This window comes from Hetaerina americana, unplaced genomic scaffold, assembly GCF_022747635.1.
Source record: "Hetaerina americana unplaced genomic scaffold, ioHetAmer1.1.p SCAF_4, whole genome shotgun sequence".
Taxonomy (NCBI): domain Eukaryota; kingdom Metazoa; phylum Arthropoda; class Insecta; order Odonata; family Calopterygidae; genus Hetaerina; species Hetaerina americana.
Genome location: NW_027286985.1, coordinates 16,962,468 through 16,982,285, shown reverse-complemented (window position 1 = coordinate 16,982,285; position 19,818 = coordinate 16,962,468). Strand labels below are relative to the sequence as shown.

The 19,818-nt window shown below is 34.7% G+C and overlaps 2 protein-coding genes across 4 annotated transcripts in view; both read left to right on the top strand.

Moving 5' to 3' along the window:
- Chro (chromodomain-containing protein chromator) overlaps positions 1 to 12,465 on the top strand; it is a 36,699-nt gene extending 24,234 nt beyond the window's left edge. For 2 of the 3 annotated variants that reach the window (XM_071590030.1, XM_071590029.1), the window contains exon 9: positions 11,715 to 12,465. In XM_071590030.1, the coding sequence (XP_071446131.1) occupies positions 11,715 to 11,815 (101 nt within the window). In that variant the 3' untranslated portion in view covers positions 11,816 to 12,465. Of the gene's footprint in view, positions 1 to 11,331; positions 11,434 to 11,714 lie in introns of all 3 variants that reach the window. The other variant, XR_011701707.1, reaches the window with a different exon arrangement.
- Positions 12,466 to 18,954: 6,489 nt separating this feature from the next.
- LOC139692083 (inorganic pyrophosphatase-like) lies at positions 18,955 to 19,683 on the top strand. The gene has a single exon (XM_071590115.1). It carries the CDS (start codon positions 18,955 to 18,957, stop codon positions 19,681 to 19,683), a length of 729 nt encoding a protein of 242 aa, XP_071446216.1.
- The last annotated feature ends 135 nt before the right edge of the window (positions 19,684 to 19,818 follow it).

The window sequence follows — 19,818 nt, the reverse complement described above, 5'->3', positions numbered from 1 at the left end:
GTCACGCGTGGTCAAAGTTTACCAACAAAAGTTGATGAAAAGGAGGGGGAAGGAAGAAGTAAACTGCATGTCATTGAGGAGGGGGGTTTTCTTCTTTACTCGTCGGACAATTTCCGATTGTTCCAATGCTTCTAATTTTTTGCATTCATTTGACACATGCAGCACTTTTAATTTAAAATCACAGGTGTGGTTGGCCTCGAGTAAGTGTTAGGCAATCATTGATGTGGTTTTGCCTAAGATCGTGCACTTCTGTTCTTTGTTTCGGGTGGAGATATTCCTACCCGTTTGGCTCTCATATATGGCATTACACTCGCACTGTATCACATACACACCACTCTTCCTTGCATTGTCGATGGTATCTTCGTATTTGCAGAGGAGTTTCGATATGTTGAAGGGGGTGTAGAAAGAGACTAAATTTACCATTTATGTTGCTTAAGATGCACACATCTTTTTATACATTCCGTCTTTCTGCTGGCATTCTCACACCTTATAATTTCTTCATTTTTCCTGCCACCCATCACCAAAAATCTGGTGAGGCACATAAAATCAGGAACTTCTTCATCATTTCACCATTAACAATCACTATGACATCATTTTTCCTATTCTCCGTAGCAAACTCAGCTTCTTTCAGTATTGACACAAAATTATTTGTTTTTCTCAAATATATCCCGAAATATGTTGCCTTCTTTAGATTTTCTAAGCTCTCAGCAAAAAAAACTGCATCATCAACTAACAGAAATATGTTTCTTATCCTTAAATCAAATTGATCCATTTCTCACAGATCCATAAAAATATGTGAACAGTCATGATGACTTGCTATTTCAAGATATTTTCCCTCAAGATCCTACTCACTCACACACTCATGTTTTGTCCTACATTACCTTCCTTACTTTCTCACTCAAACCTTAATCAAAGAATTTCCCCCATAAGCCTAAAAGACAAATGGCTATGTAACCTTGCATTCCATGTTACTCCCTTTGCCTTTATATAAAGGTTTATTTATTCCAATTTTTCTAGTAATTTGGATCATCTAAAATTTGAAGCATAAATTTAATGATTTGCACGAATACATGATCAGTTATTTGCATCTAAATTTCAACAGATCACTTTATATTTCAGTCAATCCACTTTTTCCCATATTTTTCAGAGTTTTAACAGGTATAACAACTTTATTTTCACTTACATCAACTTCCCTGGGGTCGTTTTAATCATCAATGGCATTTGTGTCATATTTGCTGTATCACAACCGTACAATTCCTCTAAAGACTCTTCAACAGTCTCTAACTCTACATTCATATCAGCAACGAATCCCCATTCTTGTTGTATTAATTTTTATGACTCCTCTTGAATTTGGCTCTTTAATCATTTCTAAAATTGCTTCTTCTTTGCAACAATTTCAGAGTGTAAAAATCATTCGCCTTGACTGGGATTCGAACCCAGATCCCTCAATATCCGGCATCTCCCGCAGTTTTTTGGAATTTGGCTCCTCCTTTATTGAAAAGTCAGTTTGCATTTCTTCTTCGGCCTTATATATTCTTTCCTTGCTTTCTTATGTGACATTTTTTTCATTTATGCACTTTTTCTCTTTGCAAACATCTTAAGCTACCTTCCAAGCATTTAGATCTTGCTTTAGTCATTTTCCATTATACCTCATTTGCAGTGCTCAGAGAATCTTTCTTCTTTCATTCTCCTGACCAGACTTTCCAGCATACCCTTGCAGTGCATCACTAATGCTTCTATTTCAAATATCTTAGTTACATTCCACCTGCTGAAAGGATAATTTATCTTCAACTGATACTCTCAATTTCTTCTGTACTCTAATATTCTTTTCTCATCACTGTATACTTGTCAGTATATTCATAATTTTGGTGTCATTCATAAATGTGCTAACATGAGCCCACTCTGCAATGAAATCAATCATAATCTTAGAACCACCTCTTTGCCAAGTGTGCAAATGAATAGGTTTATGCTGACACCATGTATTCAAGACAATCCTCTTGCTCATACCAATCAACTTTTCCGAATTGTCATTCCCTCAGCCATAATGCTATCCATTTGTTATGAATTTCAACAACACCATGCCCTTTACATGATCACATGCTAATAAGGCTTCCATTCATTTTAACAAGTAGTTATTTTTCCAACTATTATTCAATTCAATGCATTCTTTTCACATTTAAAGCACCACAAGTCTAAATAGTGCCATGCACATTTGTTGCTCAGCCAATATTTTACAATGTTAGCCATCATGAATTCAATCATCTGAGATTTTTTGTTGACATGCAGCATGAAATGTTATTGCAGTACCTATGCCACCTGCACCATTCAGTACTAATGATTATGCAGTCCACCTGTCAGTTTTGGTATGTTTTCAATGAGCAAAACCTAAGCATAGTAATATTTCAGATCTCGTTTTGCTATTCTAAGCAAGCTAATATCTCTTCTGAAGGGACTACCCAATAGCCAGTATACTGTTACCCATAACCCACCTCTAGGAGGCATATGCTGTGTATGGGCATACCATTATGTGAAGATAAGTTGTAGTCAAAAGATGTAGTGTGAGAAAATGTTGCAACTGAAGCATGAAGTGGTCATATTTCAAATTGGCATTAAACTGACCTTTTAGAAAACTCCAAACCATTGGAACCCTCCCTTCAGTGCCTTTTTCCTTCATTTTCTTACTCCTCACTAACCTATGGATTTTGTAGCATACACCACCACTTTTCCCTCTCCTCCCTCCTCTCCCCTCACTCCAGCATCTCAATCTTCTCCCATATTCCTTTCCCATTTCTTATTCACAATATGTGCATGTTAGTGAATATATGTGGCCACAATTCCCTTTAATAGCATGCTAAGAGGGAGTGCTTAGTAATAATTCAAAAGATTCCAATTTACAATTAGATACAAATGATTTTCTTCTGGATTGGACATGAATTTGTACTACCCTTACTGTGAGGCTTGGGTGCTTAATCATTGCACCCTTGTGTGCCAACATTGATGGTTTCTGATAATCATAGAGTAACATTTGTAAGTAAACAAGGGACCAAATTTGGGTGTTGCTCCGAGACAAAAACTTTGATACTGTATCTGAAGACAGCTTAGTTCATAAGAAACTGCAATACTTCACCATTGTGACTTTGACCATGTTTCTAAGGATTTAAATATGATCTAATGATATGTTTTCCTCATAACATTTGGTTTGCAGCTCTTCATGATGTCAACATTGGCATGCATATCGTAAATTTACATAGCTTATCCTGGGTATCAGGGGTAATACACTTACATGGGGCTACCAATTTTTACCCTTTAGTAAGGGTCATTTGTGATTTTCCTCCAATGTGCTTCTACCAAGAGGACTGGAAAAAATAGTCTGAAATCTTCATTTTGGAAAGAAGTCACTTCTCTTCATGACATATTATAATTGATTGATTTTTGTATGTTCAGCATTTTTTAAGTTAAGTATTATTATTGGTATTCTACCGGTTGAGATTTTTGGATGGACAATTTGCCACCAAAAAATTTGATTGATTGATGCCTGATGTGCTCATTTGAGGAACATTTGGCACTTAATATGAGGTGCATTTATCCATTGTGTTATGATATACTGTATTGACACCACCAATGTCTCGGGGCTTCAATTCAATTTGACCAGATTCACAATGAATCAGGCAATTCCATCACCTCTTTTATAAGAGATTTTAAATTTTTACAATTTGGAGTACCTTTATATTTAACCCCCAGTAACCTAATTACATTTTTAATTCAATAATGGTTACAATTTACTGGTTGTTTATTTCAATGACTCCTCTTTTCTTTCTTTGCATCTTTTCTTGTGATTCTCTTACTCCATCCTCTATTTTTTTCTTAATTATTCTTTCGAATAATTTTCCCTACTCAGGTAGCAATGTAATTGACCTATATGACTTGGGGTCTTTTCCCTTTTGATTTTGTGATCACGCAGAGTAGTCCTCTTTTCCATGCTTTAAGAAAATATTTATTTCTACCACAGTCTTCAAGAATTCTTGTGAGAAATGGTACTATTACAGGTTCAGCTACTTTAATTATTTCAGCATTTATACCGTCATTCCCTGGGGCTTTCTTTGGTTCCATATCGTATATTGCTGTAATTACCTCTTTTTCAGTGATTTCTAATTCTGATTATTGAGAGCTGAGTTTCAATTCACCTCTAATAGAAATTTGGTCTTCCGTTTCGTGCTGTCTTGTCATCTAGTATCAAGGTGTTAACTATGTTTAGTATGGTTTAATCAAAAAGCTGAATATCCCCTTTTTTGTTTTAGGCAGCTGAATATGTAGGTGGTATTTTAAGTTCATCCCATGCCATTTTGTTGTTGGCTTTTGAAAATTTTTTCCAGCTTTTTTCCTTACTTTTCTGCATTTCCTCTTGGTTTCTTGCTTTTGCCTCAGTATATCTGCGGTGGTTAATTCCCTTTTCCTCTTGAATAATGCTCCTTAGTATGTTCTGCTGAGTCTTCCGCACTGTAATTTGTGACTGTGGAGCTTCTCATTCCATCATGTTGTTGTGTTCCGTTGTGTCTTGGTCATTGGTATTCTTCCTTGGGGTGAATCCTGCAGGGATGTAATTTATGATTCTGCTCTTGCGCCTATGTTTTCGTAGCTGGGGTCCCATGGTATTGCTTCACAATGTTGTTACCGAGTAATTTTTCCATAAATTTCTTCCAGTTTGCAACCCCGATATTATATCTGTACTTAATTTTGTATTCCTTTTCAAAAGTTGCGCCAATCTGATATGTTATTAGCCAGTGGTTGCTGCTAAGTAGTTCGTCATTAACCTTCCATTTATAAATTTGTTTTGTTAGTGCCGAGTTACTTAAGAGTTGGATCCAAATTGCAACTGCCCATGGTTGAGTAGAATGTGGAGAGTTCTTCTGGTTCTTTAGGATGAAAAGATCTTCCAAAATTATTAGTTCTAGCGCTCTACCCCTGTTGTTAATTTTTTTTTGCAGAACCAAATTTCGGTTTTAGAATTGGAGTCTATTGCCACAAGTATTCTTTTGTTTTGGAATATTCTAATTAGATTTTTCAGTTCCTGTATGCGATCCTTCATGTCTTCTGAAGGAGGCATGTACCCAGAAATTAAGATTAATGGTTTCTATGTGCCCATATTTCTGCTGCTGCAAAGTATGTCGTTGAGCATTTATCGAAGCTAAGTAAGTCATAGGTTTTATTGAGTACTATGATACTTGAAAGGAATTTTTCTTTTGTGTTTACAGGGGTTATGTGCATTTGAATTCCAAAGCCTGGTATTTTTCATGAATCCTCCTCACTGTTGTAATAGAGATATGGTTCTTGTATGAGTAAAATGTCCAGCCCATGTTCTGCTGAGATTTTTATCATGTTATTTTTAGTCATTTATGCCTTTTGAAGATTTATTTACCCTATCTTGATTATGTGACCTCTAGTTGCCACAATCGATGGTCTCTCACAACTTTTATTTATTTTGTTATCCACTGGGGAGTTATTCTTATTTGATAGCCCTATCCTTTGCTTTTAAGTTATGTTGGCAAAAGAAGATCCTGCAGAGAGTTTAGGGCACTACTGTTTTAGTTCTTCCCATACAATTTCTCTGATAACGCTAGTGCTTAAATTCATTTATTGAGACAAGGCCTCAATTTTCCCTAGCACCCCATTATGATTATTAATAAGTGTCATGAAAAGGTCTTCTATGTTCTTGATCTCTAACAAAATTTCATTTTTCTTAGGTGCGGATATTTTTTCGTTGGTAACAATTCTTTGCACAGTATCGCTTGTGGCACTTAACTGACTTGCCAGCAATTTGAGGTCTGCCTCTCCAGGGGAGGCGTCACCATTAGTTATGGTTGCACTTTATAAACACAGCACTAGTGGAATCATAAATACCGACACAAATCACAAGGCATACTTACTTAACTATTTAACTACAGATACATCCAGAACTTGTCCCTCACAATGAGGTATTACTAACATGTAAATCTACCATTTTTGTCAGTTGGCTCTTTATATTTGAAGCCTTCAATCAACAGGCACATCCAGGTTCAAGCTTTCTGGATGTTAAAGTTCTCCCATTTTGAGATGTCTTTGATTAGCTTGGATTCCAGAAGTGCCATTAGATATTGTTGTTAGTCCTTACCATTGCAGTTCTTACATTAAATGAGGCTAATTCACTCGATCTAGAGTAGAAGGTATCTGTTCCACTCTAAAAGGCTGAACTTCACTTTTGCTTGGCAGTAGACAGGCAGTTACTGCACCTACATGATCTGTGAACCTCTGTAAATAATGGAATTTTAAAGTGTGGACCCCAGGCCTTGAATAAGGGATTTGAAACAACTCATATGCTCTGATTTAATCTGGATCTTGAGTGCTGGTTGGCTATCCATCCTCCTACCCATGACTTTAGTAGCGGTGGAGTAATGGGTAAATTTGGCTGAGGATGAACTAGTATGTTATTACTGATCCTTGATTGTGAGAGTTTTTTAGGCAATGCATTTCCAGGAATGGACCATTTTGCTCATTCACAATGGTCCTTTGTCTCTTAGCAATCCTGTACTTAACACCATGGTATGTTAAGTGCTCTTCAGTCATCTCAACTTACTTTGCTTTTGTTAGTTGGCTATTAAGATGTGCTGTTTCTGTGATAAGTTCCTCATAGACCAATGATTGGTTACCTTATAGTCTTAAGGTGCACAACTCTTTTGTGAGCTTTGAATATTGGGAAAAAATAATTTTTAGAAAAATCAGCAAAAAATACAATGCATATATTCTTCATGATTAAAGTAACAGTAATATAGCAAAAGTTTTGAAACAGTACTCTTTAGTCTTTTCATGAAAAGCAGAAATATAAGAATAAGTAAAAATTACAAATATTCATGACTTAGTGTCAGTGGTCTTTATCATCGGATTTGCATCCTACTCACAGGATAGTAGTAATTCACAATATTCTTGAAATTTTTTCCATGGAGATGATTTTAGTATTAATTTAGAAGCATGAAAAAAAATGAAAAATGCAATGAATGCCAAAAAAGAATTTGATACCATACTCAGTACTGTCCCTAACTGAAATATATTCACTACCTCCAGATTTATTGGAAATGCAAAATTTCTTTAAACTCTAATGGATCCTCAATGAAAATGCAATCAAATCCTCTAATTAAATCATGAGATTACAATCCATTGATTCATTTGAATGTGTCAGCTTCTTAATTGTTCCTGCTAGTTTTCTCTAATGAATAACTAATTAAAAATTGGCAATATTTTCCACATGCCAATTTTTATTAATTATGATATTCCACCATATCACGCCTGAAACATCTCTTTTTATTACTAATCAATAACACTTGGCATTCAATCTGAATGTGATTTCTTCAGGTGAGACTTGAAGGGCATGATTGGAACAGACATCAAGTTTTTGAATTATAGAATTCATTCTTCCTGGAGTGATTACTTGTTCTGGGTTTCCCCCTTTCAAGAGGTTCTACATGCCCTCATGTGAGATGCTCATGATAACCATCTAGCAATAGCATTCTTCTGAGTTAGATAAGCAAACATAGATGACATTCCTGCATGCAATTACAATTAACCCAGTGCAAAATAGTATTATTATTCTTCATGCCCTCCTCTTGCTACCTGGCCACTATTCCTGCTGGGAACACTTCTTGTAAGTGTTTTCCATTTAAATATTGTATTTCCATGCACCAATACTTAATCATGGTGTTGCATCATTTCTGTACACCTGCAGTTCATACCTGAACTACTTTTTGTCAAATATCATTCTGTTTGTCAAATGGGATTGCAAATTAATTAGGTCTAATCTACAATCCCTAATTGACTTAATAGCAAGGAATATGTATTTCTGAGATGGATGACATGACTTCAAAATCTTTTACAGATTTAAAAGATTTTCATGACAACTGTATGCTTAATGAAAGCATTTTAATTGTTTTAGACTGTTCTTTGAAAAAAACTGTACACCCAACCTCTGCTTTCCTTAAATTTACTGATGGTTACACTAAGCTCTCTGACTGCGTACAGGGCTTTTATTAGGTACATTACTGTCTACTCTACAGGCCTAAATTGCCATCACTCCTATATGCACTGTGAGTTGTTTTTCCATATCAAGATATTCAGAAGGTTTTCCAATAAATACTCTTTTTTGTCCCCGTGCTTGGAAGAAATGTCTTTTTCTACATCCAGTCTTTATTGCAACATTGCTGCAAGTCATATTAATGTCCTACTCGCACTCATCCACATTTGCTAATATTTTCAGTTCCTCTAATAATCTTTAAATTCTTGCTCACACTAATTGAATGTAGTCTTTTACCACTATTCATTTTGGTAAATTTTCTCTGAAATACGAATGAATTTGCTGTTTGAATATAAAAGCCATAAACAAATTGCTTTGTTGCATCATGCAAACATGACAAACATAATGATACATATGGCAGTGAAGCAGAATATACAGGTTGTATTTTTATCTGGTGAAAAAACTTTGGAAATGCGATAAAGACATTTCAGCCAAGAACTTATTGAGTCCATATTTTTTATCACGATTAACTTCGGTCAGAGTATGTAAACTTTCACTTTCTACTGATACTTTTGTATGCCCTTGTGTGAGATTCACACACAGCTAGTGTGGTAATTGTATTCATCAATAAGATGATGGAGAGGAGGGGAAATGATCATTTTGGGGATAATTGGCTTGGATTTGGGAGAGGCATGCGTAGAAGTAAGTCACTAATAGAGGGGAATATAGAATACAATCAAGATGTATTTGTCTGTTTCATAGATTTCAAAAATGCATTTGATTATGTAAATTGGGTAGAATACATTTATGTATTGCAGAAAATAGGACTGGATTGGAGGGATATGATCTGCAACCTGTACCTACACCTATCAAGACTGCTCAGTTGTGAGTGGTGGATAGGTAGTGTTAAGACGAGAGGGTAACACAGGGGTGTCTATCCCCACCCATGCTTTTCAATGTTTGTGTGGAAGAAACGATCAAAGAGAGATGGGAAAAACTGGAGATAGAAATAAAAGTTGGAAGGCAATTAATAAAATCAGATATGTTTGTGGATGATCAACCTCTAATTATTCATTCAGCCAATGGGTTACAAGCATCGCTGAGCACATTAGAAAATAAGTCTGATAGGCTAATGATGCAGGATGAGGATTGATGTTAATAAAACATTGATGGAATGAATAAGGATGTTAAGAAACGACTCATCAAAACTTTGATATGGAGCATAGTTTTGTAGGGTACGGAAAGATGGTCATAGAAGATGGATAACTGGTATAAATTGAAGGCTTTTGAAATGATTGTGTGGAGAGGGATGGAAGAAGATTTGGTGTTTTCCCGGCGTATCAGCTGCGTAAATTCCTCTTGGGTCCTCTACCGGGTTATATCGTCCATATTGGCCGACATTTCAATGTCCGACTCGATCATCGTCTTCAGGGCTTCTGAATGCCATTTGCCTCTCTTTTCCCGTATATATATGGTTTTCCCTCCAATCAGGTGACATTTGATTGGTCCGTATCAGGGAGCCTTCCCATTGGCCGCCCACTGTGCCACCCATTACTCTAAGGATTGGTTTCCACGTGTTTTCCACCGATCCTTGGAGTAATGGGTGAAACCAGGAACGGCGGGCGGCTTGATACGGACCAATCAAATGACACCTGATTGGGGGGAAAACCACATATTTACGGGAAAAAAGAGGCAAACGGCATTCAGAAGCCCTGAAGACGATGACCGAGTCGGACATCGAAACGTCGGCCAATGTGGACGATATAACCCAGTGGAGGACCCAAGAGGAATTTACGCAGATGGAAGAAGAGTTGAAATTGACAGAAATATAAACAAATGAGGAAGAGCTAGGCATGTTGGGCAAGGAGAGGGTATGTTGAGAGAAATTCAAAGGAGACAGGATAAGTGGATGCAGAGTATTTTCATTGGTAATGAAATGTTGAAGACTGTGATAGAGGAGAGAACATTAAGCAAACGAGGGAAGGGTAAGTATAGGATAGGCATGTTGAGCAGGATGAAGGGAGAAAATAAGAATGCAGAAATGAAAAGGGTTTATTTTGTTGTCCAGTTTCAGGTTTTGTTTAATTGGGAGAGGCAAGAGAATTGGTACTGTGCTGTTTGGTAGCTTGTGTCCATCCAAAATCTTCCTTAACTGGTAGATTACTGATAAGAATATTGTTAATCGGTAAAAATTGTGGCTAAGTGTGTAAATTTGAATTAATACACTGGGGTGCATACGTATGGTATTGCAGCAATGAGAATGGTGTTTTAGGGATCCCAGAACACAAAACTAATGTATATGTTAGCTTTTGTGAATTTGCAAAGTGATTTCCCACTTCCAGCCATTGTTTTTTCATTATTGCATTAAATTTGTTTATGTTGGGTATATCTATATCTAATTAGTTTGAACTCCCGTTTTGATTTGAATGTGTTGGCTCACTTAATGTCTGAATAATAGGATGAGTCAGTTTTTTAATGAAACATATTTTCGTCAATTTCAACCAAATATGTCTTCAAAGAAACTAACGGAAAAGGATGCATAGTGTTACATAAAAATGGTAAATGTAACCAAAATATTTCTATTTGACTAAGCATTTTATTTTCTGCATAACAGACTAATTGAACAGCAGTTTTATTGTCGTGGGGAATTTTTTTGCCTGAAAATTAAATTAAATAGAGTCATTTAAACATGCTCAATTTCAATTTGCTCTATTTTGCGATATTTATGTTGTATTACACACCATTACATCTTGCTCGTCATTTTGAGTGTTTTCTATACACTGAGCATATTTAGGGATATTCTAAGAATTTTATGTAAGCTTGAAGTTCACCTAAAGTGTTCAAAGAAATTAGATTTTTAATTGGCTAAATTTTGGAAAATAGGAGGTAAATAAATAAGTTTTGTTTTTCTTGGCTCCTGGTTTACACATTAAACACTTTCTCATGTCCAACTTGTATAGGAATATTTATTAGGTTTCTGGTATGAGGTGTAGTGAGGGTATTACAGTCCTTGTGTGTTTTGCTTCATTGTTGTCCCTATAATACTTTGTTCATATTTTTGTGACGCTGTTCCGGACACAACAGTGGTGCACTGCAGTATGTGTTAGTTATTGACTCAACTATGCTCAATATGCTCTCTTTAAATTTAACTATCAATTCCAGTTTCAAAATTGCATGTTTAATGCTATATTACTTTTTTTAAGGTCATATTGATTTTTCTTCCTTGGTCTAATGATTTACTTATAGCAAATAACTAGAATATGGTTTTATTGTTTTGTCCATCTCAATTTCAGAAAAAAATACCATCTCTGTTAAAACTGAATTTGAATGAAATTTGAGCTTTTTTGGCAAATGCACAGTCTTGTTTACTAAACTTCTCAAAAAGATACCTCAAGGTTGGTGTGTCAAAGTTATTTATATTAGTGTATAGTTTTGATAAGTCAACAAGAAGTATCTACTTAAGCATTTCTAATGAACTTGTATTCACTCATTCATTATTTTCATATTAAGTAATAGGGCTCTTGTACAACCTGTTTGGCAGGGGTACAATTTTCTGAATCACATGACTCAAAGAGAATTTATTTTGAGAAACTCAAGTGTTCATTTGCTGCTATCATACTTAGTTATTTCTATTTGGTTGCATCATTTTAATCCTCCGAATGTTTTATTTATGTAGGTAGTGAAAATAGAAGAGTTGTTCTTCTCTTACCTGACGGACAAGTGGTGCTGACTGAAGTTAATGAGCAGCAGTATGCCTCCCTTGACTTCGATAAATGAGGAGACCGACTTTTTTTTAATTGACATCAAATGAATATTGTAAATTGTATTGAATCATTGGTTCAGTATGAAAATAGACAAATTTGCCTGCAACTCTACCATAAGTGTTTGCATTGTAAGCAGTGACTGTTTTTGGTGGATAATGAGGTAGCATCAAATGAAAACATGTATGTGAAAGATTGAAGTATCATTTGAGAAGCAGGATTTGACTTCAGCAGGTATTCCAGTATGTGTTAAAACATATTTGGACTGTGCAATTGAGTGTACAAAGACATTTAATGGTGAGATTTTAGTATAAATCATCATTTTAGTCATATCGAAGCCAATTGATAAACATAGATTTTCAAGGAAATTGAAATATAAATTGTACTATCATGTAATGATGTTTTGTATAAAATTTCCTGGGACTTTCCCTCAGAGTAAAGGAATGAAAATTGTAGTTCAAATGTCATATTTTCTTGAAGGTCAAGTGCCACAAAGTTTTTTGAGGCTGAGTATATACAATTGAATTAAGTTTTAACCATAGATTTTAAAGTTATAATTTGTATAAAGCACTAAATCAGAGTCTTCTGTATTAGTTTATTATTCTTTATAAAACAGCTATAATGAATGTACATGAGTGTTTCATATATGATTTATTCATTGTGTGAATAAAGAGATATATTATTGAAATGTATTTTCTAATTATTAGTATTAAAAATAATATTTTATTAGAATTTTAAATGATAGCCACCAATTATTTAAAAATGCCATTTTATTGATGGAGAAATATAGCCAGTGCTCATGTAACGGCACGCTACAGGGTATCTACTTTTTTATTACTTATATTTCTGTGTATAAACATAAATTAATTTGTATGTACAAAATGAAACTTCATTGGGTTTAATTTATAGGCCTTGAGTATTTAGAGATTTTAATACAATGAAGATTTCATAGTTAATTCTGTCGTTCATTCTGATTTCAAAATCAGTCATGCAAGAGCCAATGCCTATAATGCAATTGCCTATGCACTCATTTATTACAATCTGGGTAGCTCTTTCACGCAAATATATTCATCAAAATAGGTGGGCAAATATTGCTTATTGTTACATTGAATATTTCATTCAGAAAAGCCACCAAGCTGTATGCATATTTCATAGTCGGTAGAACTGTATTGGATCATGAAGAAATAGCATGCAAATTGGATTATTTTTAATATGTGATGATGAGTATTCTCTGTGAATTGGATGCAATAATTCGTAATTTATTGGTATCAACTTTGATAGTTGAAAACCAACTCCTGACCCAAATTTGTCTGAATAATATAATGGCAATAGTTTGTATGATGCCATCTTGAGAGTGCATATTATTCGTGCTATCATTAGATAAATAATCATAGTTGGGTGGTTAAATCTCATACATTAATCATGAAGTGCTTGAAATGCTGCAAAAAGCTTTATTTATCGACTTAATTGGGCGAGGTTGAGACTAATAACTAGTCCCTTCTTCCACCTATATGGACAAGGAACACATAATTTGATCTAATTGTGATCAACATCTTCCTAAAAAATTTTCAAGTCCAAGTGATACTGCATTTTTAAAATTCATTGAAGAGTTTATTATGAGATCAGTGGTTTTTGTATTGCATGGAAAAGTAAACTCTCCGCTGGTATGATCATGCCTGCAAATTCATCGACAATAAATCTGGACCAACACAAAATGCAACAACCTTATCGAATACTTTTGAGTGCTGTAGCTGAGCTGGCAGCTCTTTTAGTCCAGTCAGAAGTTGAAATTTCTGCAATAAAAGGCAGGCTCAATGCTCTCACAACACATTTGGATATGAATAATTTTGTGGGATTAGCAGAAGTTGGAAGAGAGGCAAAGAAGAGGAAACTAATTACTTTTTATCTAAAAGAATCCTCAGATCAAATTTAAGAACAGAACTCTCTAAGATTGACACTGATGATACTACAGCTATGCCAAAGTTTAGATACGACAAACTGTTGGTAAATGGAGTGCACTATGTTAAAAAATTCATCAGAGGCACAGTTCATCCAAAAAAATAAACCTAAAGTGACAATGGGTTCAAATTTCTCAATTGGACCAAACCAGATCCTGATCCAGCAGCAACATTTCAAAATGTTAAAAGGTCAACTCGAAAGCACTCAAGCTGTTGAAAGTAACCTCACAATGAATTATATGAATGGCTCCTCAAAATGTGGGTGAACAAACTAATTAAAAATTATCATGTCATAGTCATAAAAGGATCTCCATTCAGTCAGATTACACTTGGTGTAAGAGCCCTTTAAAAAGAGTAGAAGCATGTTCTGACTTGGGTGTATTATTTGACAGAAAGTTAAATTTGAAAGTACATGTTCACAGCATATTAATAATAATAATTCATTCATTTATCTGGAGATTTGGTGCTTTCCACAAATATAGGGCACGTCAGATATAGACTTAACAATTTTAGAAAAAATACAATATATATACATTGACATATGTATACATTCCCATGTACCTCTATATTTATATATTATTTGATTAAGTCAGAATCGATATGTAGTGGCAGTTCCCGAAATTCATTAATAGAATAGAACACATTATTTTTTAATAGGTTGAACAGCTTTTTCTAGAAAACAGGAACTTTTGCTTCATATTACATTTCATGGGGAAGTTTATTGAATAACTGTAAGCCTATTACTGGGGGCCCATCAGCAGTATTGTTTGCTCTGGCAAATGGCTGGTTTAGGTCATTGCAGGTCCTTTTACAGTGACTATGTTATTAGTGGTTATGAAAGCTTACAGGATTTTAGGTTTCATTTTTTGTGTTACTGAAGAATTTCTGGTCATAGTTGCTTTAGAACTATTTTTCACTCTCATCAGGCTCACACAAATATTTTTTCTCAGCATTATTGCCTTAATTTGATGTAAATTCCAACATATTAGAATGGGTATAGGACAGATTTATCCATATGGTATTATGATCATTCTGGGAAATCTACAAATATGGCTGTAGAGTCCATGGTTAATTATGTCATTAATGAATTTGAAGAGAAGGAATCAGTCTCCTTGACACTAAGTGATCTTAGTATGGCTTTCAACTGTGTTAATCATTCAAATTACCATCAAAGCTAGAATATTATGATGTTAAGGTAGTTGTACTAAAACAAATGAAGCCATATTTGGATGATCACCACCAATCGGTTGAACTTGATGGCTGTGGATCTACAGCTCTTAAAATAAAATGTGGTGTACCCAGGGGCTCTGTGCTTGGCCAAGTACTTTTCATCATTATGATTCTAATTTGCCCTGTAATATGAAATCTAAATGTGTTTTTTATGCTGATGACACCACCTTTTTACAAAAATGTCAACATATAGAAGATGCAAAGGTATGATTTAGCGCTACCCAAAGACAGGCCAAGGAATGGTGTGATTTCAATGCAGCAATCTCCCACAGTTTCTTTGGAATGGTGTGATATTAATCATTTACATTTAAATATCAACAAAACATATTGTACAGTCTTTAATCAAAAATAACTGATATTGAAACTGCTAAAGTACTAGGTATTTATATGATACAAAACTTAACTGGGAGACCCACATCAGTCAGATCTGTAATAAAAGAGTCAAGCTGTTTATATGTTAAGAAATCTCAACTTTCTCATTTCAAGTGAGTATCATTTAACACTCCGCCGTGCCTTCTTTCAATGTCATTTCAATTATGGTGTAGAGTTATAGGGTCATTCCCCACATGTTAAACAAATTTTGCTGCTACAAAAGAGAGCTATTCGCTCTCTTGCTAATAAAACCACGTGATTCCTGCAAACCTTTTTTTTTATTAGGTATGGAATCGTGACCTAATTTAGTTTATATATGTTTAAAGCTGTAATTCAAGTAAAAGTTAATCTAAAAAATTACCAATTTAGATTTCACATCCAAAACTACACCACAAAAGGTAGAGCAAATCTAAATACTACTTATTGTAGATTTTCAACAACTTACAACTCATTTCATAATATGAGCATACAACTGTATAACTATCTGCCTACTCAGTTGAAATTGGACTGTTTCAAGAATAGGGTCTATACCTGATTACTTGCTCACCCACTTTACTCATTGGATGGATTCTTTTGTGGCAATCTTCATCACATTTAAGAACTTATAAATTAAGTAATATTTATATTGATGACATTGAATATGGTTGTACCATTTTTCAAAATTAACTAAGTATTATTTTTATGAAGGTTTGGTCTCTCTTCTTTTGATGTTAGTTAAGATATTATCAGAACTCAACTTGATTTACTCCCATTAGCTACTCAGAGGAAAGTTGCTGACCAATTGTTTTTTATATTGTTTGCTACAAAACCCAAATTACTGCCCTTACCTTCTGGGAAAGCTAGAATGTTGCACACTTATCAGAGTAGCCAAAAACCTAATCCATTTAATATTCCTTATCTGTACAAATTTTACTATTTATGTGCCATTATTTAACATCATGAGAGACTAGAACCATTTCTCTCAAAATATAGATATATCTTTCATTCTCAATATCGAAATTCAAGACTGCTAGAATTCATCTAATTGATCCCATTTGGTATGATGCTTTGTGCCTATATACCTTGCTTTTTTCGATGCAATTTTTTTAACAACCTTGTACATGTATACAAGAGTACAATGGAAGTTATATTGCTTTTGTTAAATTCTATTAATGTATTTTGTACTGCTATATTCTTCTTTTTATGTAATTTTACCTTGATTGTATTGAAATTTGTACTAGGGAAATATTTTTCTTTAGTAAATAAATCATCATTAAGAGGTAATGACCATTCATTTTAAATTGGGCCATCATGTTTCTTTGGTGTTTACACAAACGCTTCTACCAATTAGATTCTGACATAGAAAAATGTTATCAAAAGCAAATTTTATTCTTACAATAATGTTTTTAACTATCGCACAAATGGGAGTATGCACATTTTGTAATTACCTAAATTTGGGTCCCAGAAGAGAAATATTTTTGGGATTATAAATTGGAAATTATGTACATTTTGGAAAAATTATCAAAGCGTTTCTTGATGGGAACCTTAACAATCTAACTATTTCACTTGTCATCTGTAATATCAACTACTGTGAAGCACTGTACTCTTGCAGAAGAGAATATGTTACGAAATAAATGGTTTCATAGTTTCCAAGTTAACACAGTATTTACTTTTAAGGTTACCTTTGGAAATTCGTGCTTGAAGTTTATGTTAAATGTAGCTTAACTTAAATATAGAACATAAAACTGACTTCCATAAGCTTGTTGCCACTCCCTCACTGCCAATGAGAATGTTCCAAAAATCACTAACTGCGACATGGGGGAGCTAAATAATTGAGGTCAAAGTGGGCTGGAAAAAGAGATGTCAAATAACATAATTAGAATTAAAAGGATTCTATTTAATCTTATCTCGGCCTATAATATATTTATATTCTATGCTTCAGGATGCTATTTATTGCAACTTCTGTGTATTACGTAACATCTACATCAGTTAGTTACATGCTGTGTGAAGAAAATTTAAATATTTGTTTAGATTTCGATCTCCTTGGCATTCCACCCTCAAGATATATCTACTTGATATTTCTAATCTGCTATCATTGCATTACATGTACCCGAGTAACTTTTTTGTAATTGTTTGTCAACTAGTGAATCCCATCGTTGATTCTCTGGTAACTAAGTGGTGATAACCCTTGGACAACTATGATTATTGTCAATAACTTTCTTGAAAGAGTGGCGATGACTAATTCATACATCCACACTGTCCGCAACAAAGCATGAATTGTCATGTTTAGGTTTTCGAAAATTAAGGATGTCTTACGTTGGGAAACTGGAAACAGAAGCTATATCTATGCATTGATTTTTCCGAAATAGTATGGATAAACATTATACAGGGTGTCGGCCAAACTGTAAGACTAGAAATTTTATGCTCTGGAAAAATTAGTTTTTGGCACATTTTCTGAAGAAAAGTGCCCCACTTGTGATTTTGAGGTACAAAATACTTAATGCCCAAGAAGTACAGAAATGACAATGATATTGTGCCCAATTATGAAATTACGGTTGTGTTATTTCTTCCTTAAGGCAAGGATCTGAAAAAATAGCATACATAGAACTACTTAGGATGCGGGAACGCCCAAGCCTCCCAGAAGTATCATATATTTCTTGGGTAATTCATTACTTGAAATTGCATTTCGAAGCCTCACTTCATGAATTGAAAACAAGTGATCGGGTAGATATTTCTTTTGGTCAATTTAATTTTCTTTTAGAACACTTTCGATGGTCTAGTCAGTACGAAACATTTTTAAAAAACACATTTGCACAGCGTTTTTTCTTTGCCCCAAACCCATTTTATTTCTCTGAACGTAATAACTTTACCTCTCGATCAAAACACTACAAAATTTCCGAATCAAGTTCTAAAAGCTCGAAATCACGGAACACTTGAAATGTTCCCGAGTGAAGGTCACTGATAGACCTTGTAAAATTTGGCTTCGGACAGAAATAAATCCTTCGAATCGGAACTCAAGCGATTGAAAACGATTTTTTTTAATATCAAGAACGTACGACTGTGTAGTATTAAAGGTAACATGGTCATCGATTTATAGAAACTCGAAACCAAACATATTAAGGGATTAGATCCATAGTGCAGTCTACAAGATTAACATGGCTGAGATATTTCCTAACTACCATACAAGAGGTGTAAACAAAAAATTAATTTCATAACTATTTGAATATATAATTTAAATTTCCCTTAATTCACTGGATTGTCTACGGTCAGCGCCTCCCAACGATCGTCAATCAAACGTTCTCTTCATACACGAACTTGTGACGTCTTATTGGTGGTCGTATTACCTAAGTGATATCTAACATGTTCTAGGAATTTCCATTTTATAAATGGTGCCTGGCCTGCTTATGTACCTTGAGGAAAACTACCTCAAATAACTTGTTTTAAGGAGCTAACTATTCTTCGTTGGTTGTCATAGCACCTAGATATGTACGAAACAACTGAACGAGGGGCACCAAGAACTTCTACTTACAGATTATATTTTAAAAATAGTGGCGGGCCGGTTTCACCGTTTCATGACGTTCCGTTATTCGTGAATGCCGAGGAAAATGTGTTCAATATGGTAATTGAAATGCCTCGCTGGACCAATGCAAAAATGGAGATGTCCCTCGACGAACCTCTAAATCCAATCAAGCAGGACACGAGTGGAGGTAAACTGAGATACGTGCCGAACTGCTTCCCATTCCATGGCATTCCTTGGAACTACGGTGCTCTCCCCCAGACCCTGGAAGATCCGAACATAATTGATGAATTCACAAAGCTAAAGGGCGACGGTGATCCTGTTGATGCCATTGAAATAGGACAACGTCTTCCCAGTTGCGGAGAAATCTTGCAAGTTAAGGTCCTGGGAGCTTTGGCTTTGGTCGACAGAAATAAAATTGATTGGAAATTAATTGTTTTAAGCGTAGATGATGAGTTGTCTGGCGTAATTAATAACTTGAGCGATATTGATAGTTCATTCCCAAATCTTCTCAGTGCTGTAAAAGAATGGTTCCAGGTTTTTAAAGTTGTAGCGGGAAAACCTGAAAATTACATCTGTTTTAATGGTGAGATACAAGAACGAGAGGTTGCCCACCTGGTTATTAAGTCAGCACATAACAGTTGGAAAAATCTAATCAATGATTGTAATCCCTCAAGCATATTTTGCTGCAATGTAACACATTACGGAAATCCTCATAATGTAACTATTGCAGATGCTGAAACGATCGTAAAAGCATCACCTACGCCAGAAAAACCTCATCCTAAAGATCCTTCGGTTGACTTGTGGCACTTTGTCCATAAGAAATAATCAAAATCAGTGTTAAATACTTTTTTTGCTTAAGAATTACTTTTTTATCTCATTTTACTCCTATGTTAAATAAATGGATCACGATCTTCATTTTTGCCTCTTCTCTTAAACAATATTTTCTTTGCCGAGAGCCAT

Bases quoted from the DNA above. Each gene is read 5' to 3' on its own strand.
- LOC139692083 (XM_071590115.1), top strand. From the start codon at position 18,955: ATGGTAATTGAAATGCCTCGCTGGACCAATGCAAAAATGGAGATGTCC.